Below are 25,926 nucleotides of genomic sequence, written 5' to 3' on the forward strand. Positions count from 1 at the left end.
GCATTAGAGGAGCAGGAAAGCTGACGTTTCAGGTCAAGGGTCCTGACCCAAAACGTCAACTTTCCTGCTCCTCTGATGCTGCCTGGCCTGCTGTGTTCCTCCAGCTGCACACTGTTTTATCTCAGACTCCAGCGTCAGCAGTTCTTGATATCTCCCAATTATTCACAGCACTTGGTGTAGTTTCAAATGGATCATTCAGGGACACAGTAATGCAGAGAAAGTAAAGTTATATGCAGGTGAAATTTAACTGGTGAAATTATGATGGCAATAATCTTAAGACGTCACCTTCCGATATTTCAACTCTGTGCTGAAGACGATCAGAGTCAACTTACATAATCACAGAATTGTTTCGTTAGTGACTGTATGACCTATCACTCTGCGCTGGCTGTCTGAATGAGCATTTCCTCTAGTGCCATTACCTGCTCCATTTGCAAGTTTGCAGCTCATATGGTCCACATGCTTGTTCAGGATTGTCACATCTACCAGAACTTTATACCTCACTGGATCTGACCTCGCGTTGACCATGTCTCTTACACATGCAGAGCCATTCACATGTTTCTGTACCAAACCTTGTCCCCTGAAGTAAATTGTCTCTCTCATTTAGTGGGGTCTTGTGTCCAGCATTGGTGTTCCTGATGCTGTTTCAGAGTTACCTGAAATTTGTGCCCTTTTGTTCTCCATCTTTTTGCCAATGGAATAGTTTCTCTCAATTTGCTCTGTCCTGACCTCTCATGATTTTCAATATATTCATCAGATCTCCTTATAGCCTTTTTCCACGGAAAACAGTACCAATTTCTCCAGTCTATTTACATAATCTATTGGCCATGCTAAATTGCCCAAAGTTCATAACCCCTGGAACTGTTCTCTTGAAACTTTTCTAATGTCTTCACATCTTTCCTGAAGTGTAGCATACAGAATTGGATACAGTGCTCCAGTTGAGGCTGAACAAATGGTGTGTACAATTTAATGTCACCTCCTTGTTCTTTGACTCTTGTGTTGCTACTAATAAGGTCCCTGTGCTTATTATGTATCCTCTCTCAACCTATCTTGCCACCTTGATTGACTTGTGGGCATATGCATTCTGGGCCTTTGACTCCTGCATACCTTTTAGAGTAATGCCCATAATTTGTATATTATCTGTCTGCATTCTTCCTACGAAATGAATCACTTCATAATTTCTCTGCACTAAATTTCATCTGCTACTTATTTTCCCCATTCAACAACTGTTGATGTCCTGTTGAAGTTCTACAGTATCCTCCTCATAGTTCACACTACTTCCATTTATGATGTCTTGTGTGAAATTTTAAGTTGTGCCCTGTAAATGAAGGTCTAGGTTTTAATATATGTTGGGGAGAGCAAAAATCCCAACAATGATAATTGGAGAACTCCGTTACAAATCTTCCATCGATCCAAAAAACATCTAACCACTATCACACAGCAAAGGTAAGGTGGTTGAACATTATGTACCAGGAATCCATACCAGCTTTCCTTGATTAAACTACATTTTCCCAAAATGACTGTCAATTCTCACCTGAATTTTTTTTTCTCTAGAAGCCACCCACCACTAATCGTAAACTGACTGCCCTGTAGTTACTGTGATTAAATTGTTACCCTTTTTCCAAATGGTTTAACATTGACTTCCCCCAACCCCAATACCACTCCTGAGTATAAAGAAGACTAGAAAATTACACCAGCTGCTTCTGTGATTTCCACTATCTCTTCCCTCAGCATCCTTGGATGTGCCTCATCCTTTCCTGGTGTGTTTTTAGCTTTAATTTAGAACCTCAAAATTGCCCCCTGCTTAGATACATACATCCCTTTTTTGGTTTCTAATCAACCTTGCTACTACTGTTATTATCCCTTTACTATTCGTATGTTTCTTACTATGATATATTAATGATTTGGATGAGGGAACAAAATGTAACATCGCAAAGATTGCAGATGATACCAAGTTGGGTGGCAGGGTGAACTGTGACAAGGATGCAGAGATCCTTCAGCATGATCTGGACAAGTTAGGCAAGTGGGCAAATCGATGGCAGATGCAGCATAATTTAGATAAATATGAGGTTATTCACTTTGGAAGCAAAAACAAGAAGGCAAATTACTACCTGAATGGCTGTAAATTGGGAGAGGGGAGTGTGCAGTGGGACCTATGCAGGTGTCCTTGTGCAGGTGTAGCAGGCAGTAAGGAAGGCAAATGGTATGTTGGCCTTCATTGTGAGAGGTGTTAAGTACAGGAGCAGGCATGTTTTATTGCAGTTATGCAGGGCCTTGGTGAGACCATCCCTAGAATATTGTGTGCACTTTTGGTCTCCTTTTCTGAAGAAGGATGCCCTTGCTCTCAAGGGAGTGCAGTGGAGGTTTACCAGGCTGATTCCGGGGATGGTGGGACTAACGTATGAGGAGAGATTGACTAGGTTAGGATTGTTTTCGCTGGAGTTCAGATGAATGAGGGGGGATCTCATAAGAGAATTATAAAATTCTAACAAGACAAGACAGGGTAGATGCAGGGAGAATGTTCCCGAGGGTGGGTGTGTCCAGAACCAGGCGTCACAATGTGAGGATTTGGGTTAGACCATTTAGGACGGAGATAAGGAGACATTTCTTCACCCAATGAGTGGCGAGCCTGTGGAATTCAATACCACAGGAAGTAGTTCATACCAAAACATTGAATGTATTCAAGAGGCAGCTAGATGTAGCATTTAGGGCAAATGGGATCGATGGTTATGGGGAGAAAGTAGGATTAAGCTATTGAGTTGGATGATCAGTCATGATCGTGATGAATGGCAGAGCAGGTTTAAAGGGCTGAATGGCAGCCTCCTGTTCCTATCTTGTATGTTTCTATCCCAGCTGACGGTACTAGTGGACAAGTCAGATCCCAGAAGGAACCTGGCTTGATGGATCATAAGTATTTTTGTTTAGTTAGGTAACGTGGTGGCTAGTAACTGAAACACTTGCACGTTGGATTGGAAGTTTCCTTAAATGTCAATAGTTGCACAGTAGGAGAGAAAACAATCCAAGTTATCTAAATATGGAGGAGTTAAAACAATTGAAAGCACAAAGGAAAGTAAACTTGCAGCCTTTTTCCGAATGCTGTCCGCTACAGAGGCTCAAGGGTGGCACAGCGGCTCAGTGGTTAGCACTGCTGCCTCACAGCGCCAGGGACCTGGGTTCGATTCCACCCTCGGGCGACTGTCTATGTGGAGTTTGCACATTCTCCCTGTGTCTGCGTGGGTTTCCTCCGGGTGCTCCAGTTTCTTCCCACAGTCCAAAGATGTGCAGGGTAGGTGGATTGGCCATGCTAAATTGCCCAAGTGTTCAGGGATGAGTAGATTAGGTGGGTTATGGGGGGATGGGTCTGGAGGGGATGCTCTGATGGTCAGTGTGGACTTGTTGGTCTGAAGGGCCTGTTTTTTCACACTGTAGAGATTCTATGATTCCGAAGTCCAGAGAAATTAACTGCTTGAATTTACTTAACTGAATCTTTGCAGTATCTTTGCTATAGACCAAGATGACAATTCACTGAGTGCTTTTAAAGATTGCTGACATGAATTTTTCATATTCTGAAAGCCAAATTTTCTCAGTGTTAATAACCTCCCCAGATTTCTAACCAAACATTCCTGATTTGGAACAAAAACAGAAGTTGCTGGAAAAGCTCAGTAGGTCTGGCAGCATCTGTCAAGAGAAAATCAGAGTTAACGTTTCAGATGCGGTGACCCTTCCTCAGAATGGTTTTTATCCCTGATTTGGAAGTTTCAGAAACTTCTAAACTCGAATCAAGTCTTCCGAACGCAACAAAAAAAATTTGCTGGATCATGGATTCTTTCAAACAAAGCTCATGATCTTGCCTGTCATAAACTCAATAGAATAAACATCTTTCCATTCTGACCACAGAAAGCTGCGGGCCATTAATATCAGTAGAATTATATTCCAGCACAATATGTAACCTCCTGGCCCAGAATATCCCCACTCGACCATTACCGTCAAGCCAGAGGATCAGCCCTGGTTCAGTGAATAGTGCAGGAGGCCATGCCAGGAGCAGCACCAGGCATACCAAAAAAATAAGATGTCAACCTGGTGCAGCTACAAAATAGGACTACTTGCATGCCATACAGCATAAGCAGCAATTGATAGACAGAGCTAAGTGATCCTTAGCTCAGCTCTGCAGTCCTACCACATCCAGTCCTGAATGATGGACAGTTAAACAACTCACCAGAGGAGAAGGCTCTACAAATGTCTCCATTTTCAACAATAGAAAAGCCCAACACATCAATGCTAAAGATAAGGCATTTGCAGTAGTCTTCAGCTGGAAGCGCCAAGTTGATGATCCATGTCGGCCTTTTCCAGCAGTTGCCCAACATTAAAAGTACCAAGCTTCAGCCAATTCAATTCACTCGATATGATATCAAGAAACGGTTCGAGATACTGGATACTGCAGCGGCTAGAGGCCCTGACAACTTTCTGTCAACAGTACTGGAAGACGTGTTCTAGAACGTGCCACCTTCTTAGCCAAGCAATTCCAGTGCAATTACAACACTGGCATCTATCTGACAATGTGGAAAATTACCCATATATGTCCTGTACACACAAAGTAGGACAAATCCAATCCAGCCAGTTGTTACAGAGGGGGATTGGCCGAACTCTTCTGATGGTGAAACCAAAACACAAGCCCCAATCTGTTATGATGGGAATAGAGGTTCCCCTCTAATAATTACCCCTGAAACACCCAGAGAAGCTCACCTTTCCCTTCGTAATATTTTAAGGGTGGTTAAAAGAAAGAAAATCCCTGATCGCCACTTTACAGGTAACAAATAAAAATTTATTTATTTAACCCTAACAATGAACAAATTAACAGAATTAGTAACAAACCGAACAATTCCCTCTTAGACTACTCCCTAACTGAACTAAATTCTACTGGAATGCTGTTTAAATAAACAGAAGTCCCACTTATGTAAACCCAATTAATAAGACGACAATAAGCTAAAACTTAATCTCTCCCAGTTGACACCAGACTGACTTTTAGAACATTCTGCATTCTCCAGCTTTTCTTCTGTTGATCTCGCATCACAAATGTCTTTCTGCCGCTGATTCTGCTGTCAGGGATGTTTCTCTCTGTAACTGCTTCTGTGAGGACTTGTAGTTAGAAATGCTGTAATTCTGTTTTAATTCGATGGTGCTTTCTCTGAGAGCAAAAAGAAAAGGTGTTGTCTCTTGGCAGTTGGCCCTCTCCCAATTTTCAAAACAACCTGTCTTATATATCCCCTATGACACATCACATTCCGATAATATAATTGGTTTCAGGTTTTCAACACCATCAGATTTAAATTTGATAATTTTTTAGTATCTAAGGACTTGGTTTAAATTGGCTAAATTTGAAAAGACTTGTCTTTGTAAAAATGCTGCTTGGCTGTTCGATACAAAATGTTTCCATTCGGGCACTCTCTGTATGCACCTGCACTTCGAACTGCTAGTCAGACATCCATTTTAACTCTAAGCACTGAAAAAAAACACGCCATCTTTTAAAGGGACAACTCATCACTTTTCCACACTATCACTTGTATCAACAAATTTTAACTTCCTACCTTCCAATTCATGAATCCTCTACCCAACTTTGTAACACAATTACCTCCCCATCTCGATCGTCAGTAAAGTGAGGGAAGGTGTCATCAACAGTGCTATCAAGCAGCACCTGCTGAGTGATGCCCAGTTTGGGTTCTGCCATGGCCACTCAGCTCCCGACCTCATTACAGCCCTGCTTCAAATATGGTCAAAAGAGCTGAATTCCAAAGGTGAGATGAGAGTGACAACTAGTGACATCAAGGTACATTCGACTGAGTTTGGCATCAAGGAGCCCTTGCAAAACTGGAATTGGGGGGAAATCTCTCTGCTGTTTAGTGTCGTAGCTGGTACATAGGAAGATTGTTGTGGTTGTTAGAGGTCAGTCACCTCATCTTCAGGAGATTTATGCAGGTTGTTTGTCAGGGTAGTGTCCTAAGCCCAGTCATCTCCAGCTACTTCATCAAGGACCTTCCCTCCATCACAAGATCAAAATTAAAGATTTCACTGATGATTGCACATGTTCATCACGATTCACAACTCCTCATCAGTCCATGTTCAAATGCAACAAGATCTGGCCAATATCTAGGCTTGCACAGACTAGTGGCAAATCATATTCACACCACACAAATAGCAGGCAATAACCATCTCTAATTAGAGACAATCTAACCATTGCAATGTGTTGCCATCACTGAATCCCCCACTATCAGCATCTTGGGGGATTATCATTGACCAGAAACTCAACTGGACTTGCCTTGTAAACACAATGACTGTAAGAGCAGGCCAGAGACTAGAAACACTGGCGAGTAACTCTGCTCCTGACTCCCCAAAGGCACGAGTCGGGTCTGTGATGGAACATTCCCCATATGTCAGGGTGGATGTAGCTCCAACACTCGTGTCTTGACATCATCAATTTCAAAACGACACGCTTGATTGGCACCACATCCACAAGCATCCGCTCCCTCCAGCACTGATGCTCAGCAGCAGTAAGTGTGTACTATCTGCAAGATGCGCTGAAGAAATTCACCAAAGATCCTTAGCACCTTCCAAACCTCTAACCACTTCCACCTTGAAGGACAAGGGCAACATACACCTGGGAACACTATCTCCATCTTCAGGGTTGGAGTGAAGATTTGTAGCCCAGGTGCTGGTTGTAGATATTGGTGTGTTTGCTGAGCTGGGAGGTTTGATAGCAGATGTTTCATCCCCTCACTAGGTGACATCCTCAGTGCTGTGGAGCCTCCTGTGAAGCACTGTTGTCTTGTGCTGGTTCAAATTTCTATGGCCTGGCTTTTGTTGCTTCCAGTAGGTGCCGGTTCTGGCTGTGTGTTGTAATGGTCGGCATATCGGGTCTAATTCAATGTCAAATTTGAACCGGCACAAGACAACAGCGCTTCACAGGAAGCTCCACAACACTGAGTAAAGGGACAAAACATCTGCTATCAAACCTCCCAGCTCGGTGAACACACCAACATCTACAACCACCACTATCTGCAAGTTCCCTTTGAAACCATTCATCGTACTGACTTGGAAATACGTCACTATTCCTTCATTGTTACTGGGTCAAACTTGTGGAATTCTCTCCCTGAAGGCATTGCAGGTCAAGCTACAGCACGTGAACTTCAGCGGTTCAAGAAGACAGCTCTCCACCATCTCAAGGGAAACTAGGGATGGACAATCAATGGTGGGCAGCCAGTGGCACCCACATCCCACAAGTGAATAAAAAAAACCCTTCGCAGAAGTATCCAACATTCATCTTCCTGTATTTTGAAATCAAAATTCTAAAGATGATTTTGTAAATCATGTTTTGTACGTAAATTATGTACCATCATCACCATATAAAAGACTTACATAGAATCCCTACTGTGTGGAAACAGGCCCTTCGGCCCAACAAGTCCACACCAACCCTCAGCATCCTAACCAGACCCATCCCCCTTTCACCCACCTAATCTACACATCCCTGAACATTATTGGCAATTTAGCATAGCCAATCCACCTAGCTTGCACATCTTTGGACTGTGGGAGGAAACTGGAGCACCCAGAGGAAACCCACGCAGATGCAGGGAGAATGTGCAAACTCCACATAGTCACCCAAGGGTGGAATCAAACCTGGGTCCCTGGCTCTGTAGGCAACAGTCCTTTTATGCTTGGAACATTCTCCTTTCAAAATCTCTCTGCTTCCCTTATTTGATTTTTCACTTCCTCTCAAACATTGTATATTCAGCTTGGCTCTTTTTTTCCATCCTGGAAGCTTTTGATTTGTTTGCCCCACCTTTTCCCTGTAAAGAAATAAACCTTGAAGGTGTCTGAACCATCAGTTCTGATACTTGATTCAGTTACAATTTTGCCTGCTAATCTTTGATCCCAATTTGCCAAGCCATTAAATTTAGCTTTCACCCAGTTAATTGTTCTTACCATGGAGTGTTCTTTGTCCTTTTCTTTGCTAATATTTATTTATTTCTATGTGATGTGGGTGATGTTGGCAAGGCTAACATTTGTTTTCGTCATTCATTGCACTGAGTGGCTTGCTAGGCATTTTAGGGGGAAGTTAAAACTTAACCATGTTGCTTTGGGCTTGGAGTCACGTATAGGTGAGATTTGATGAAGATCGCAGATTTCTTTCATCAAACGGCATGGGTAAACTAATTGAGTTTTTATGACCGTGGCAACATATTAAAGGTTTTAACAGCAATTGATGGTCACCATTACTGACTAGTTTTCAATTTCAGACTTTATCATTTGAACTTAAATTTCACCTGCTGTCTTGGTGGAATTTGAACCTATATCCTGAGTGCAGTAGAATGGATTAGTTGACAAGGGATGACAACATATGTCACCTGTCCTCCTTGCCGTGCAAATTTTATAATGTTCAATGTTCCGCTATGACCTTCTACTTGCACTTCTTGGTTGATCCCAAGAACTAAGTCTAGCAGGGCCTCCGTTCTCTTTGGATTGGAAACATACTGCTATGGAAAATTCTTTTACACATACCCTTGGAACTCTTGATCTCTCTGTACTTTATTGCAATCCCAGTTTATGTACAGATGATTATAGTCCTGCATTACAGCATTAATTCTTGCACCTCTAATTTCCTTGCAAATTTGTTTTCCCTACATCTTTTCCATTAATTGATGGCCTATAGAATGTACTGAGTACTGAATGTAATTACACTTTTTTGATCTTCAGCTCTGGCCAAATAGTCTGTACTTGACTACACTGGGACATCCTTTCTCCTATGTGTCACCACCCCTCCACTGCTTTTTTTTTTCCCCTATGTTTTCAACACACTTTTAACAACCTAAAAATGTTGAATTTCTCTGTCTGTTGGAGTCATTGTTCAAATTCTGAATGTAATAGCACTGTATTTTTTATGTGTATGTCTGACTATCTTTGTTTAAACTGTGGAACAACATAAAGTGCAGTTTTCATTTCCTTGGAATTGGCGAAAAGGGAAAATAATGGGCTGAGTTGGTCCTCAAGAAACTTGCTCCCTTCTCACCATCTCACTAATTAAATTCTGGGTGAGCAGTTGCATCAGTGACTTTCTGGACCTGCCACCGATTAAAGTCTTTTAAGTGGTCAATTAAGTGCCACATAAAATTTTTTAGATTTTTATTGTCACGTATACTCAAGTTCAGAAGTACAGTAGTACAATGAAAAGTGTATAATGTCGCTACACATGGTGCCATCTTAGATACCAAGGTACCTAGGTACAAAAAGAGTTTAGGTAAAAGAAGAAAGAGAAATGAGAGTTAAAAAGTTAAGCATTACTTTGTAGAATATTAGAAAAATAAAAAAGTAGGTAAAGTTTTTCATAAATTAAACTAGGAAAATAACGGAATAGCTAAAAAGTTCAACAGTCTTTGAGTCCTCCACTTCTCTCCCTCTGCTGTCTGTTTTTGATGTCGCTGCGGCAGATACCGTCTCTGCAGCCAAGACTGCTGTATCCCCGATCTTCCCTGGTGTCCTGGGAACATGCCTGGACAGGATCCACCCGCACACTGAGCTGAGACACTGCCACGAGCCGCCAAGAGACCAGCCGACACACCGCTGAGAGGCCAGGACTTGCCACAAGCGACTGAGAGACCAAGCCAGGATCTGCCGTGATCCGCTGAGAGACCAGACAGAGACCCTCCGAGACCAAAGGGAAGGGAAAAAAAGAAAAAATGGGGAAAGAAAAGAGAAGGAAACAGAAGGAGCGGAGGAGCTCCAGTTGGAGTGTCCCACTCTGCCACCGTCCCAACTGGAAGTAAAGGACTTGACCTGTCATCTACTCCTCAGTGGATGAGAAAAGTGACTCATTTCTGGACCGGAAAGCCAAGGCGACTTGCATGCTGGATTATTTGGGGTCTCCTGTTTTCCCAGACTGGGGCCAGTCAGAAGCATGGATCCGGGACAAGGAGGTGGCCTGTAACCCCCCCAACCACAAGTGTGAAAAGTACTAATTTCACTGTTGGTTCTTGTCAGGAGCAAGCCTCAACCGAAAGACTTTAAAGATGCAGAAAGCAACTTCTGATAACCAGGACACAGAGAAGCCTGTCAAAGCTGGCCAGCTCAGCTCTCAATGAGGAACAACATCTTAACTTACTGTACTCTGTAGCCTGGACTCGATAACTTAGATCATACCCTCTGTCTCTGTCTTGCTTTATACTCTTATGTTTCTTCTCCATTTTTCCTTGCTCTTTGCTGGGTTGGTCTTTGTCTTGTTTCTCTCCACGACCTTTCTTTTTGTGTTTAAATAATTGTTATGTAGAAATCTTTGCCTCATTTGGACATACCCTTTGTTTCTTCACTCCATTCATCACCTTGCTCTTCTACTCAAAGCTTGATCAGTCGCTGTCCCGTGTTCCAAAGGGAAATAAAATAATTTATCCTTGGTGATTTCAATGCCAGAGTTGGGAGGAACATTAAATCTTGTGAAAGATGTGATTGACATGGCAGGTAAACTGCCCAGAGCATGGTCCGTTAATAACAACCTGTTTTATCAGAGACACAAATATAGTGTGCCTCATGGCAACACCTTTACTCAGAATATTGGCACCTGTTAACTATATCTTTCATCTGAGTATGTAACTGCAAGAATGTTTCGCATCACCTGTGCCAAGGCATGAGCTGATGATTGCTGGACTAATCATTGCCCAGAAAAAGCAGCAGAAGTGCTGCTGCAGAAAAATCAATGATGATGGATTCAAAGCCTTCTGGACCAGAGAATTACAGATCATTTATGAGGTTCTGATTGTTTTATACATGCATTTCAATGTGCTGGAAGAGACAAAACAGACCAGTTTCAAATTAAATTATTAGTCAATGCAATGAAGTGACATTTTTGATTCCTAACAAATGCTTCTGGAATCAATACAGTGGCTGCAGCTTGTCAGTACCTTGTATATGGACTCAATTCTCTGGTCCAGGAGAAAAATATGTACCTTCAGACTTCCCCGCCCACTAAGCAAAAGTTAATCATTTAGGTGAATGTATCTGGGGAGCCTGTGTTCTGTGACGCATTGATTTCTTTCTGGCTCTACACATTTGAAACAGATTTATCACATGCCATAATCGGAGATTTTAAACCCAGCTAGAGGAAGAACCACACAGAGGCCCTTCAGAAGTCTCCTCTCAAGTCACTCTAGAGGTGGTCAGGACCTCCACCTCCAGCATGCCTTCCAAAAAACATTGTTGTAAAGCCTATTTTGTAATCAATTAAAATTGTAAATCCCAACAGTTGTAAAAGGAAGTTGTTTATTCTGGCAGGTTCTGAAGAAGACTGATAAGGACATGGTTACCGTTGTTGCCGCTGGGGTGACAATGCAGGAAGCATTGACTGCAGCTGCAAAATTGGCTGAAGAGGGTAAATATGAAAAGATCAGTGTTCAATGTATATAGAAGTATATGTGTCTTTCTATGCTGGTTTTAAAGTTAATGACCAATGTCTGTACAAGCAAATTCTTCCCTACAGTGTCTTATGTATCACAGTTGATCACATTCTGTTAGACCATATTCGAACTAAGACTGAGATGCATTTTACATTATATGACTTCATTACTTCTTTAGAGAACCCTCCTCATTGAATACTGACTCCTAGAATAAAAATGATTTCATTGGTATTGAATGGCAGTTGTAAGGAATTTCATTTCTACGTGAATTAGTGAGTATGGTATGGAACTGAAACATCTGACAATGCATCACTCCCTTTAGGATGACTGTGGTTAAATTAAGTTCACTGCTGAAGCCTGGGTAGGAATTCATAGAGATCAATATTCATTCTATTAAATAAGAACCAGGTAAGAAAGTTGGCAAAGACAGAAAATGTTAGAAATGCTCAGCAGGTTAGACAGCATCTGTTTGTGTCTCCACAGATACTGCCAGACCAGCGGAGGTTTACAACATTTTTGACTTTTATCTTAGCTTTGCAGCATTTGTAGAACTACTTTGTTTTTGTATTAAAGGAAAAGTTAAACCAAATGATTAGTGTGCAACTAATAAATGTTATTATTTATTTGATGTTAGACACTGTGAGCCTGCTGTCCAACCAGGGATAATTGAAAACCTGTTTTCAGAGGAGTTTCAATAGTCGGAAGATGTAGGTTGGGAGGAGGATGGGGACAAAAGCATGAGGGGATTTCTAGATGAGAACAAGGATTTCAGTGTCTTGGGAAACCTCCTGCAAAAAATTGGAGATTTCAAATTCTCACCGTTCTCCTTAATCTTGCTCCCTTGTGAGTAAGGGGTTCTGGAATCTGCATTTAGAAATAGTCAAGGCATTTGCATGATGTATAATCAAATGAAAATTATCTAATCAAAAATGTATTTCATCTTACAGATGTGTTCATCCGAGTGGTTGATCCATTTACAATTAAACCACTTGATGATAAAACTATTGTTTGTTGTACTAAAGGCACCAAAAAGAAGCATGTTATCACTGTGGAGGATCACTATTACGAAGGTAATATTTTAAAATATGTTTGGACCAGCACAGTGTGATAGTCTACACTACATGTTGTTATGGTTCATTATATGAGCCAAATGTTTGCATTTTCAAAGAACAGTACAGAACAGGAACAGCCCCCTCGGCCCACCAAAACTATGCCGACATATGATGACTTTCTAAACTAAAAATCTTTTACCTCTCTGTGATCCATATCCGTCTATTCCCTGCCTTTTCAACTATCTGTCAAGGTGTCTCTTAAACATTGCTATTTTATCCCCCTCCACCACCACCTCTGGCAGTACATTATCACTCTGTGTTTAAAATAAAAACCAACTTGCCTCTCATATTTCCTTTAAACACAGCCCCTTTTACCTTAAACCTATGTTGCCCAATAATTCACATTTCTCCTCTTTGTAAAAGACTCAGACTATCCATTCTATCCATGCCTGTTATAATTTTGTAAATTTCTATCAAATTGCCCTCATTGGTCGATGTGTCCAAGATAACCAGGTGTAGAGCTGGATGAACACAGCAGGCCAAGCAGCATCAGAGGAGCAGGAAAGCTGCCGTTTCGGGTCTAGACCCTTCTTCAGAAATGGGGCAGGGGAAGGGGATTCTGAAATAAATAGGGAAAGAGGGGGAGGCGGATAGAAGATGGATAAAGGAGAAGATAGGTGGAGAGGAGACAGACAGGTCAGAGGCGGGGATGGAGCCAGTAAAGCTGAGTGTAGGTGGGGAGTTAGGGGGGGATAGGTCAGTCCAGGGAGGACAGACAGGGCAAGGGGGCAGGATGAGGCTGGTAGGTAGGAGATGGGGGTGGGGCTTGAGGTGGGAGGAGTAGATAGGTGGGAGGAAGGACAGGTTAGAGATGCGGGGACAAGCTGGGCTGGTTTTGGGATGCGGTCGGGGGAGGGGAGATTTTGAAGCTTGTGAAGTCCACATTGATGTCGTCTAAGGAGTGGGAGGGGGAGTTGAAATGGTTCACGACTGGGAGGTGCAGTTGTTTAGTGCGAAGCGAGCGTAGGTTTCCACAAAGCGGTCCCCAAGCCTCTGTTTGGTTTCCCCCATGTAGAGGAGGCTACGTCGGGAACAGCGGATACAGTATACCACATTAGCAGATGTGCAGGTGAACATCTATTTGATGTGGAAGGTCTTCTTGGGGCCTGGGATGGGGGTGAGGGGTGAGGTGTAGGGGCAGGTGTAGCAATTTCTGCGGTTGCGGGGAAAATTGCTGGGGGTGGTGGGGCTGGTGGGGAGTGTGGAGCGGACGAGGGAGTCACAGAGACAGTGGTCCCTCTGGAAAGCAGATAAGGGTGGGGAGGCAAAAATGTCTTTGGTAGTGGGGTCAGATTGCAGATGGCAGAAGTGCCGGAGGATGATATGTTGGATCCGGAGGTTGGTGGGGTGGTACATGAGGATGAGGGGGATCCTGTTTTGGTTTTTATTGCGGGGAGGGGGTGTGAGGGATGAGTTGCGGGAGACGTGGACGTGGGCATTTTCGACCACTGTAGCGGGGGATGTTGCGGTCCTTGAAAATGAGGACATCTGGGATGACCGGGAGTGGAATGCCTCATCTCGGGAGCAGATGCATCAGAGGCAAAGGAATTGGGAATACGGGATGGCATTTTTTCAGGAAGGTGGGTGAGAGGAGGTGTATTCTAGGTAGCTGTGGGAGTCTGTAGACTTGAAATGGATATCAGTTTCCAGGTGGTTGCCAGAGATGTAGACAGAGAGGTCCAGGACGGGGAGAGAGGTATCAGAGATGGTCCAGGTGAACTTAAGGTTGGGGTGGAAGGTGTTAGTGAAGTGGATGAACTGTTCGAGCTCCTCGTGGGAGCACAAGGCGGCGCCGATACAGTCATCGATGTAACGGAGGAAGAGGTGGGGGATAGGGCCAGTGTAGCTTCGGAAGAGGGATTGTTCCACGTATCCTACAAAGAGGCAGGCATAGCTTGGGCCCATGCGGGTACCCATGGCCAACCCCCTTTGTCTGTAGGAAGTGGGAGGAATTGAAGGAGAAGTTGTTAAGGGTGAGGACGAGTTCAGCTAAGTGTATGAGGGTGTCAGTGGAGGGGGACTGGTCAGGCCTGCGGGACAGGAAGAAGCAGAGGGCCTTTAGGCCATCTGCATGGGGAATGCAATTGTATAGGAACTGGACGTCCATGGTAATGATGAGGTGTTGGGGACAAGGGAATCGGAAGTTTTGGAGGAGGTGGAGGGCGTGGGTGGTGTCATGGACATAGGTGGGGAGTTCCTGGACCAGTGGGGAGAAAATGGAGTCGAGTCATAAGTAGAGATAAGTTCGGTGGGTCAGGAGCAGGTGGAGACAATGGGTCGACCAGGGCAGTCAGGTTTGTGGATTTTGGGAACGAGATAGAAGTGGGCGATGTGGGGTTGGGGAACGATGAGGTTGGAGGCTGTGGATGGGAGGTCACCTGAAGTGATGAGGTTGTGGATGGTTTGGGAGATGTTTTGGTGGTCAAGGGTGGGGTCATGATCAATGGGGCGGTAGGAGGAGGTATCAGAGAGCTGGCATCTGGCCTCGGCGATGTAGAGGTCGGTGCGCCATACGACAACTGCGCCTCCCTTGTCCGCGGGTTTTATGGTGAGGTTGGGATTGGAGCGGAGGGCTGCACGTTCTGTGGGGGAGAGGTTGTTATAAGTAGAGATAAGTTCGGTGGGGCTGGAGCAGGCGGAGACAATGGATTGGACAAATTTGTCCAATCTCTTCTCATAGGTAATGCCCTCCAAACCAGGCAACATCCTGTAAACCGTTTCTGTACCCTCCCCAAAGCCTCCTAATCCTTGCATGAATGCATAGAATATTCCAAATGTGGTCTAATTAAACTTCTATATAGCTGCAACATGACTTGCCAATTTTTAGACTCAGTGCCCCCATCGACAAAGGCAAGCATTCTTATCTACTTGTGTTGCCATTCTGTGATCTTTGGACCTGTACGCCTAATCCTGCTGTATGTTGCTGCTACTTAGGGTTCTGCCATTTACTGTATATAGATCCCACCTGCATTAGATCTACCAAACTGCATCATCTTCTATTGTCTAAATAACTTCCTTTCCATCTGCCATTTCTCCGCCCAAGACTCCAACATATCTATATCCTGCTGCATCCTGTGGCAGTCCTCCTCACTATCCACAGTTCCCCCAATCTTGGTGTCATCTGCAAACTTATTAATCAGTCCACCTATACTATCCTTCAATATATATTACAAACAAAAGGGGTTCCAGCATTGATCCCTGTGGAACACCACTGGTCACAAATCAGAAAAGCACCCTTCCATTGTTGCTCCTTGTCTTCTGTGACTAAGCCAATTCAGAAAGTTTTGTTAGGATTGAGATAGATCACCTATCCTGCATTCTCAATAAATGTTGGCAAGAGCACGGAGATAAAACACAGCATGCAGTATAAAATTAAAGGTTACATACCGTAGACCATCTCAGGAAATCAGAAGCACTTCTGTCTTAAAAAGTTCTGAAAGCCACAGCAAGGCAAACCCCCAAGCAGCTTCTGTATCTGCCAAATAATGGAATGGTTACAACATAGAAGGAAATTATACAGCCCATCAATTCATGCCAGTTTTCTAGAATATCAATTTAGTTTATCCCAAAAGTCCTTATACAATGCTATAAAATTGTACAGAAACTACAGAATATGCTTAAATACTATTGTTACAAATAATGGATGAAATTCTGATAAGTAGGGTTTTATTCAGCATTTGTCAAATATTATTATTACAGAATTATTTCTTGCCACTTTGTTCCTTTTTCTCTAGCCAAAATCCCTACTGATTTCCCTTTGCTGTATGCAACCTATTTCTTGCACTTTACAGGCTGTTTAAAATTGACATATGGCCCTCATGAGTGCATCTTAAAGGGATCACTCTTTGTGCATGACCTTTGTATCCCATGCATGGCACATTCCCCATTTATTTTTTAAATGCTGGTTACTAGAGCTTGTGATGGAGCTTCCAAGTGATTGACAGCAAATGGCAGAAATATAGAAAAAGATGATGACTTCTTGGGTGCAATGTATAACAAATGAAGATAAACTATACTCATAAAAGCAGAATCACCTTCAATAGATGTGTCAATGCTTCCTGAAACTGGGTCTTACTAAGAACATTGACAACAGCAAAGATTGGACTCTGATGCCAGAAAGGGAAGACTAAAGCATACTTACTATCAGTTTCTGAAATCACTGTTGTTGACTGTTTGAATATAGTAGGAGGCAAAATTATTGGTTGTTATTGTGATAGCATAATTTCTGTCTTTAAAGCGTAATGCCATTATGTTACTGTTTTATATCTATATCTAGTTTATATCTCTTTACCAATTTTAATGTAATAAAATCTGATTGCTGTTTATTGTACTCCCAAATGACAAATTGTGACCAATCTGACTTTTTCTCATCTCCTTCCAGTACATCCATAGCTGCCCCTGATGCATATAGCTGTTTTCTGATACTTCCTTAACTAACTTAACACTCATGTAATAGCCTTCATTAACATGGAGATAATTATTATCCCCAACCCTACTCTTGTACTTTCACAACCACTGCAGATTAATGTTTTTTTTTGATGTGTGTATATTTAACAAATGCTTACTATGGCTGTTTCAGATGGTACATTTATTCTTACATTGATGACATGAATAGCTTTTCTGTTTGTTTGCAGGTGGTCTTGGTGAAGCAGTAGCAGCTGCTCTTGCTTCAGAACCTACAATTATAGTGCACCGCCTGGCAGTGTCTGGTGTGCCATTTAGTGCAACACCAGCAGAGCTACTGGAAAGGTTTGAGATTGATGCAAAGGCAATAGTGAAAACTGTGAAAGACATCATTTCAAACTAGACAAAGTCCCCATATTGTGTCACACAATGGGCTGAAGTTCCATTCTTTTCAGTGATTTGTTTATATTAGCAATATACTTTGGATGTTCCTTCAATTTACTTAATTGTAAGCTTTAAAATAATCTGTGAAAATTAACTGTAAAAACTTTGAATATAGTCTTTATAGTGAAAATGTTGCCTATTGTTTTACAGCAACTGTTTGTTTTGCTCCACTGGTGGGCTAATATGCACAAAATATGTCCATTTAATGGTGTACAGATGGTTACAGCTCCTGATTTGTTTTGAAGTGACACCTGTGGAAGACCCTACTTTAACATTTTACTCTTTTCTTTCCCCTTACAATTACTTAAAAAGGCTACCTACCCAAGGATTAGATGAGAATTAAAGACATCAGAAACTAGAAATGACTGTTAGTGATATTACTAGAATAATGCTTAATATGTTTGCATGGTTTTTCTCTGTGATCTATTTTAGTACAGGAATCCATGCAGTTAAAACAAGTCAGCTAATGTCTGTGCTAAAATAAACAGAGGAATGTCCTACAAGCATGTTAAACTCCATGCCCTTGACAGTGACTCTCCACTCTACTCCCAGTCTACATTCCTAGACTGAACCAAACTATTCAAAACCTCAGTGTCTTATTTAGACCCATGACAAACATTCATTCCCATATCTTCTCCATTACAAAGAGTTCCTACTACCATCTGTGTAATGTTGCTCACTTTTGCTGTTAACTAAAGTAGTCTTGTGAAACCATCAGCCATCCACAAACTACACTGTTCTGAAATTTTGCTGTCTGTATCCTATTATACACAATTCTTTGCTCTTACCTATAACCTTGCCCTTGATCATATAATTGTTTATATTTAAATCCCTTTCTGACCTTGCATCTCCTCATAGCCTATAGCTACTTCCCTTTGAAAGCTGTTCCTCTGAATCTGGCCTTGTAGCCAATTTTGGCAGAGAGATGCCTTCAGTTCCCTTGGAATGGTGCTTTGGAATTTCTTCTGTAACTCATTAATATCCCTCTCCTTCATCAAGGCATTTTATAAATGTAAGTTGCTGCTTTTCATCATTTAATATTATCAAAATTTCTAAACTATATTAGATTTCAGTTTCATTCAACATAGCAAGAATCTTAATTCACTACATTGCATCGTTCTCTCGCTAAAAAACATTTTTGTTCAAATAGTTGCCGTATGGATGTAGCTAATTTTCAGAATCTTATAACTTAGTTGCAGTAGCAGAACCAAAGCACTCATAATTTGGCTGATATTTAAAAGAATAAATAATGGATTATATACAAGTCAGAGATGCATAAGTAACTCACTGCCTCCATTTTACTGCTGGCATAATATTAAAAAAAAGGTTATTTTATGACTTGAAAATATTTTAATTAAAACGATGTGTTTTTAAAATGTTGCTTCTACGATTTGAGACTCTGCAAAAATATTCAACTTAAAATTGAAGAGCTAAGAAATGCAACTTTTGATTGCAAGGTGCTATGCCATGGCAAAATAATAAATTTTTTTTAACAACCGAGAAAGGAATTCTGAGGTTTTCTTGTAGCTGTGAGCCAGTGAATCTGAATTTTGCTCCACTGAGCAATTAAATTGTTATGAGTGATTTCATCCAGCTGTTAATGTATGTCTGCTGTTTTGAACCACACTGCTGTGTCAGATAAAAGATGTAACCAATGTAGTTTAATGCTTGGAAGCTTTCTGCAGTTCTTTGGCAGATATATGCTTCTAAATTGGATGATTTGGAAAACCTAAATAGCTTTGGCGCATTTTTTCTAGGAAAAGCATATACTTGAAGAAAGAAACTAAGCATCTGTTTAGGTGAGCACCTCCCACAGATGCATTGGTAATTAATTTAGCTTAATTTGGCCTTTTCTCTGACTGTAGGATATTTTTAATCCCTGGAAGAGTGGGTTCTGTTAGTTACTGATGGTATTAGCTCTGTAGAAAGAGATGACTTAAATTCAGGAAACCAAGATGTGGGAACAACTTCATTAGAAATAAGATATGATAAAGGCATGAAGTTAATGTGGGAGTAGTGTACAGGCACCCTAACTAACTACATGGTAGTTAGTCACATGATAACCATGGGAAATTTTAATGTACATATCGAGTGGAAAAGATCGTCTAGAGGAGTTCATGGAATGTTTTTGGGATGCTTTCTTAGAATAGCATGTTCTACAGCCACTCAGCAGGCTACACTGGACCTCATACTGTACAATGAGCTGGGGTTAATCAGTGATCTCATATTGAAGGTGCCCCTAGTAGATAGCAGTTTCCGTAATATTCAATTTTGCATTCAGATTGAAGGAGGGAGGAGACTATTTTTAAAAATTAAAGTAAGGGGAATTATGACAGCATGAAAGCAGAGGATTAAAGAGAATTTGGACGTGGAGATACAGCGGTAGATCTTTCAGGCAATGCTTCAGAATACACAGGGTAAATACATTCCAATGGGAAAGAGATATTCCAAAGAACAGGCCCACCATCATGGTTAATTAGAAATATAAAAGAGTTCCAAACTGAGAAGAAATATATGTAATTGTGTAAAGACAGATAGTAGGTCAGAAGTTTAGATGGAATATAAAACAAAAGCAAAGAATGATCAAAAAATTAATAAAGTGAAAAATTAGGATACAAAAGAAAGGTAGCCAGAAATATAAAAACAAATGTAAGCGTTTCTATTCATTTTTAAAGAATAAGTCTGAATGTTGGGCCTACAAAAAGGTGAGACTGGATAATTAATAATGGAAAATAAGCATATGGTTGGTGAATTGAACTGGTATTTTGCATTAGTCTTCATTATAGAGAATACAAATAACATTCCAGTAGAAGCGATAAATCAGGAAATAGATGGGTGGGAGGAACTCAGGAAGATCACAAACACCAGAGAAATGGTAATGAGTAAATTGCAACTGAGAAGTGACTGAGTCCTGATGTCTTCATCCTAGGGTCTTAAAAGAAATGGCGGGTGAGATAGATGATGCATTGGTTTTAATTTTCCAAAATTCCCTTGTTTTAGAGACAGTTCCATTAGATTGGAAGATAACAACTGTAACTCCTTTATTCAAAAAGGAAGACAGAAAACAGGAAACTACAAGCTACTGAGCTTAACATTTGTCATAGCGAAAATGATGCTACCATTAAAGAAATTCCTCGCTAGGCAAGTTTTAGGTTAAACGTAATCGGGCAAAGTCAATGTGGTTTTGTGACTGGTCAAATATTATTTTCTTTTCTGTTGGAATTCTTTGAAGAGGTAACGCATGCTGTGGACACTGGAAAACTGATTGATGTATTGTAATTAGATTTCTAAAAGGTGTTTAATAAGGTGCAACATCAAACTGCCAACAGGCATCAGTGGGTCTTCAGTTTGGCAAGATGCAACAGATAATGCATCTCGGAGATCAGCATTGAGACCTCAGCTACACACAATTTAGACAATTAGCTTGGATTAAGGGTCAGAAGATGTAGTTGCCAAATTTGCTGACAACACAAAGATAGGTTAAAAAAAAATTAAGTTGTCAAGAGGACATAAGGACTCTATAAAAAGATATAGGTAGGTTAAGTGAATGGGCAAAAGTAGCAAATGGAGTATAATGTGGAAAAATGTGAAAATGTCCATTTTAGCAGGTAGGATACAGGAGAATGATCAATGATCTAGAATGGCAGAGCAGACCCAAAGGGCTGAATGGCCTAATTCTGCTCCTGTGCTCCTAAAAAAAAATTGTGCCAACCAATTATGGGTCAAGATATGTAAGAATCTGTTGTTTTTAAGCAACTGACTTAGAGGCTTGTTTCTCTGTAAAAAGATTTTTTTAAACTAGGTAGAAAACAGACTGGAAAGAGACACAGCTGTAATTTCAACAGCTCCCACTTCACCTCTTGCTTCTTTCTGATTGACAAAACTGCATGTATGACTATACCTCCCTTTCACATGCCTAATTTGGTATTGCAATATAAATGAAAAGGAATGGAACTTAATAATAATTGTGACATTAGAATACCAGAAAAAAAACCCTTCATGTCAGAAGAGTTATCATTAGCCACTTTAATATTTTAGTTTGTCATCATAGCCAATTCAGTGAATCAATTAAAATTATCCAGTTGGTCCTGAGTGATGGGAATGTTCAAGAATCATAGCATCCCTACAGTGTGGAAACAAGCCATTCGGCCCAACAAGTCCACACCACCCTTCCGAAGAGCATCCCATCCAGACCTATTCCCCTACCCCTGAATTTCCCATGTCTAACCCAGGCATCCCTGGGCACTATAGCATAGCCAATCCACCTACCCTGCACATCTTTGGACTGTGGGAGGAAACTGGAGCACCCAGAGGAAACCCACGCAGACACAGGGAGAATATGCAAACTCCACACAGTTGCCCAAGGGTGGAGTTGAACCCGGATCCCTGGTGCTGTGAGGCAGCAGTGCTAACCACTGAGCCACCGTCTGTGGCATTATATCCACTGGGAGGCTGATTGAGCCTCTTCAGGTTAATTTAGTGAAGGACTTGCTAAACTGATCAGAGACAGATTTTCCATACTACCATTCTGGTTCAATTTTGGACAGTCTGAAAATTGGATGGTTTGTGAAAATGTGGATTATTCACAAAAAAAAAGCAACACACAAAATATACTCTTGACAAATTTTTAACACCTTTGAATGTGTAAATAGAGTGTAGTTTGATTGGAAGATTGTATTCTGAACATTTTATAAGAATAGTTCATTTGCGAAGTGCAGTAATCACAATGCAATATTGTGCTATATAATGCTCACTGTAAACAGACAATCTGATTAAACTGAAATACAGCACAGTGTAAAATTTAATTTCAGCCTTATCATCATGGTGTGGCATTTGACAAGTTGACAGTGTAGCCTGCATATCATTGCATATATTGATTGCAGAGCAAAATAACCTCATGAGAATTTTTGAGGCCTGATAAGTATTGCTGAATTTGTCATTACAATCCAACATTGAAGCTTCACAGTCTAGGCAGTTGGTAGCTGTCGGGGTTGAATCAGTTTTAGTTAGTTATGGGATTAATTTTCAGTCATATTGTCAGTAAAAGAAAAGCAAATGGGAACCACAGATGTACAAAGGCAGGGTAGGAGTGCAGGAGCCATACTATCAGCAAGGATGGCGCCAGTCGTGGGTGAAATACAGACAATACCTGTTTAAACTGTAGGAAAACAGTAAATTACGAAAGTCACCTAGATGATGAAACTTGGGAATTGCGATATGTAATATTGTAATATTTTGTAGAATGCTCGAAGGGGTCTGTATCTCACAAGGGTTGGTTTTATATTTCATTGTGATAAAACTATCTTTCCTTGCGTGTGCATGAAAATAAATGATAATTGACCAGTTTCCTTAGTCTCCTATTAATTTGCTGAGTTGTGCATCAATAGAATCTGGTTTGGTCGACGGGGTCTCATGTCACGTCCCTGGGACCGCTACTGCATTTGGTTGCGTATGTTTTAGTTTACCACCCATGGTTAGGGCAGAAAACCAGACTGAGCAAATGTGGACAAGATCAAAAAGAAACTGAAGAAAGACCCAGGACAGGAGGCAACAGGTAAGGAGGCAGAGCCACAGTGGTGGCTGGAGAGAAGATCCCTCAGAAGCTGCTATGTAACGGATAAGTTAAAGATTTGTGATTGGGAAATTAAGGCTATGCAGGAAGGTGGGATAATGGCTGATGTATGGAGAAAAGATATGTGGGAAAAGAAAACTAAAGATGAAATTTAAAACAAAAAAGAGGTTAGTTGAAGCCTTGCTGGTCAGAAATTAAGATCATGATAGCAGGCTAACGAAAGTTCAAATCTTTTTTTTCTATTCCTGGAAAGCAGCCAGGAAAGATAACCCCAAGAACAAGGGATGTATTGAATGGACACACACAAGTAATTTCTATGGAAACAAGTCTTTAAAATAAATTTATAATTAAAAGGATCCTGTTAATTATTTGAATTTTGAATAATTTTGATTGTGAAATGTCTAAATGAATTTAGCAAGTTACTGTTGGAAAAACAAGATACTCAAGTGTAAAGAATGAATGTGTGAGAGATGTTACTGCCTGGAATCAAATGAAAAAGTTTTATTTCTGTTTTAAAATATTGTTAGAATGTTTATTGAATAGTAGAAGTTCTCTCATGAATGAGGGAACTTGGTAACAATGAGAGAGCTTTATGAGGGGAGAAGATAGAAGCAACAAGTAATTTCATTTTGAGAACTTGGTATAACCCTTCAAGGTGTAATTTGAATATAAATCAATTTGGTTTTATATAGGTTACAATGAAGGGAAATGCAGATAAAACTGGTATATATGGGATAAAGTTTGGATTGTAACTATGATAGGAATAGAAAGGAATATCCACAAGTTGTGTACAGTTAAGGAAAAAGAACTGTAGGGTCTTTTAAATTCATGAAGCATTTATACTTAAATATCAGTAATTAAGAATTAGGAATAATTTCTGTTAGAATGTGTTATCGAGCAAGGTAATCTGTAGGTGGACAAAGCCATAGCATGTAAGTAGTGACTTTCCACATCTCCTGGTATGGTGGAGAGAAGAACTGGAACCTTTAAAACAAATTTGAAATGTTGAATACAGATTATCGCAACTGTTGTGCTACTGCACTCCACAGCTAACACTTACATAAATAGTAGGTAGGCCTTTGGGGTCGTGCAGGGTTATGTAGTCACATGGAGTTGAAAAGAGTACATCATCTGACGTGGAGGGCATATACAGTTTGAAACAAGGAATTAGTGGAAGCTGTTAGACAACCATTAGAGGCAGCACTAATAAAGGTTAAAGCACATGAGCAGAAAACAGACTTCAGTTAGGCTACCTAAGGACAGATGTGACAGCTAAGGAGGCATCCACAACTGACCCTGAGCATCAGGTGGCAGTGATGGCAATTGGATTTTTGGAAATAAACATGATACTGTTGTGACACTAGGATAGTAGGTCAAACCATTATCAGCGTATCACTGGATTTGCAACACAGTGAAATTAAAACCTCAAATTTCCCAATTGTTCTTAACCAGACTTTACAATTGACAAATCTTGGACAACAAGTTTATAACTTTAATTGTTGATTTTTGTTTCAGTACATAACTTTAGCAGAACACAGTAAACTACAAGGCAATCTAATGAATGGCTGTAATCTAAGCCCAATCATCATTGTTCATGGAACTAGTTAGAAATAGATTTCACAAAATCCTTCCCACTGAGTTAGGAAAAGAGTTCTTGTCTGGTCATTATTGACGAGTTGATCATGTGGATGGAAGCTTATCCTATACAAGACAGTTCAGTTTCTCGGGTTGCTGAAATACTGGTAGAAGAGATAAACCCAAGATATGGAACACCATTACATGTGTTTGGATCAGGGAACACATTCTACAGGATGAGTGAATAAGGAAGTTTGTAAGTTACTGGGAATCAAGAAAAATACCAGGTTCCTCTCACCTGCAGAGCCTAGGCATGGTCAAACAAATGAACAGAACATTAAAGATGACATTAACTAACATCCAGAAGTTGGAGCAGGAATGCACTAATATGTTGCCTAATATCCTAATAGGACTGACGGTGACAAATAACAGAGCAACTGGAGTATCACTATATGAGTACTACCAGCAGGGGCGATGGAATTGACAGGGGATGTTGTTTTTGGCAGAAAGGAAGTAGGAGCTGCAAGTGAAAGAGTTAAATGATTTGTGAGAGTGTTGTGCAATGCAGCTGCACAGACTGAGATAAGTTAGGGATCAGCACCACATGCAATATGGGAGAGGTAGGAATGGAACACGTTGAGATACCAGGCTAGGAGTTAAGGTGATGGCAAAGACCATGTTGGAGAAGGAAAGATTTGCACTAAAATGGGTAGGCCCTTGTGAAATGATCATAATTAGCAATATTTGTACTTGTTTATGCATGACAAGGAAAAGACATTGCAAGCACAAGTCACAATTGGAGCAAGTCACTGACTAATTTGTGTTCCAGAATACAGGGTGGTGGGATGATTTGAATTATGCTAATCCTGGTAGTGAAGAAGAAAAGAGAAAGTCTATCACAGTAACATCTTGCAATATATTCAGTGTTTCAATATGGCACTGGATATGACAACACTTTGCGTATAACACAAAAAATCTAAGTTTAATTTAATCTAGTGGTATGTGCTGTGGAGTTGGTAGCTGCTTTACAAATACCTCCTGAGCAGGTACCAACAAATGGATGATTATTGTATAATGGAACTGCTCACTACCTAGACCAAAGGCAGTTTAGTCCCAAAGTGAACTAGTTATTGTGCGTGACTTAGGACAGTTTCCTGAGTGTTGCACAAGTGGAAGAAGAAGGAACGGGCTGTGAAGTTATGTTATTTCATTGACATATAATTGTGCACAACTTATCTGCTACCACCATGCTCCTCTACAACTGGACAGAAACATTTCAACACTGACCCCAAGGATGGGCTTCATGCCAAAGTGGCCTAGTAGTAGGGTTGATATCACTGGGAATATTAACTGGAGAGTGATAGTTATACCACACCACAATGAATTTAGC

The 25,926-nt window shown here is 40.9% G+C and overlaps 2 protein-coding genes across 3 annotated transcripts in view; one reads left to right on the forward strand and one right to left on the reverse strand.

The window, feature by feature from the left end:
* Nucleotides 1-25,926, reverse strand: part of LOC109932210 (protein bicaudal D homolog 2) — a 229,611-nt gene that overhangs the window by 114,656 nt on the left and 89,029 nt on the right. The gene's annotated exons all lie outside the window — the stretch shown is intronic.
* Nucleotides 10,850-22,735, forward strand: LOC125485153 (transketolase-like). Its single transcript, XM_048606623.1, has 3 exons — nt 10,850-11,404; nt 12,377-12,499; nt 17,176-22,735. The coding sequence occupies exons 1-3, from the start codon at nt 11,332-11,334 to the stop codon at nt 17,346-17,348; spliced, it is 369 nt and encodes a 122-aa protein (XP_048462580.1). The 5' UTR covers nt 10,850-11,331; the 3' UTR covers nt 17,349-22,735.

This window comes from Rhincodon typus, chromosome 16 (genome assembly GCF_021869965.1).
Source record: "Rhincodon typus isolate 14 chromosome 16, sRhiTyp1.1, whole genome shotgun sequence".
In the NCBI taxonomy this organism is placed as follows: domain Eukaryota; kingdom Metazoa; phylum Chordata; class Chondrichthyes; order Orectolobiformes; family Rhincodontidae; genus Rhincodon; species Rhincodon typus.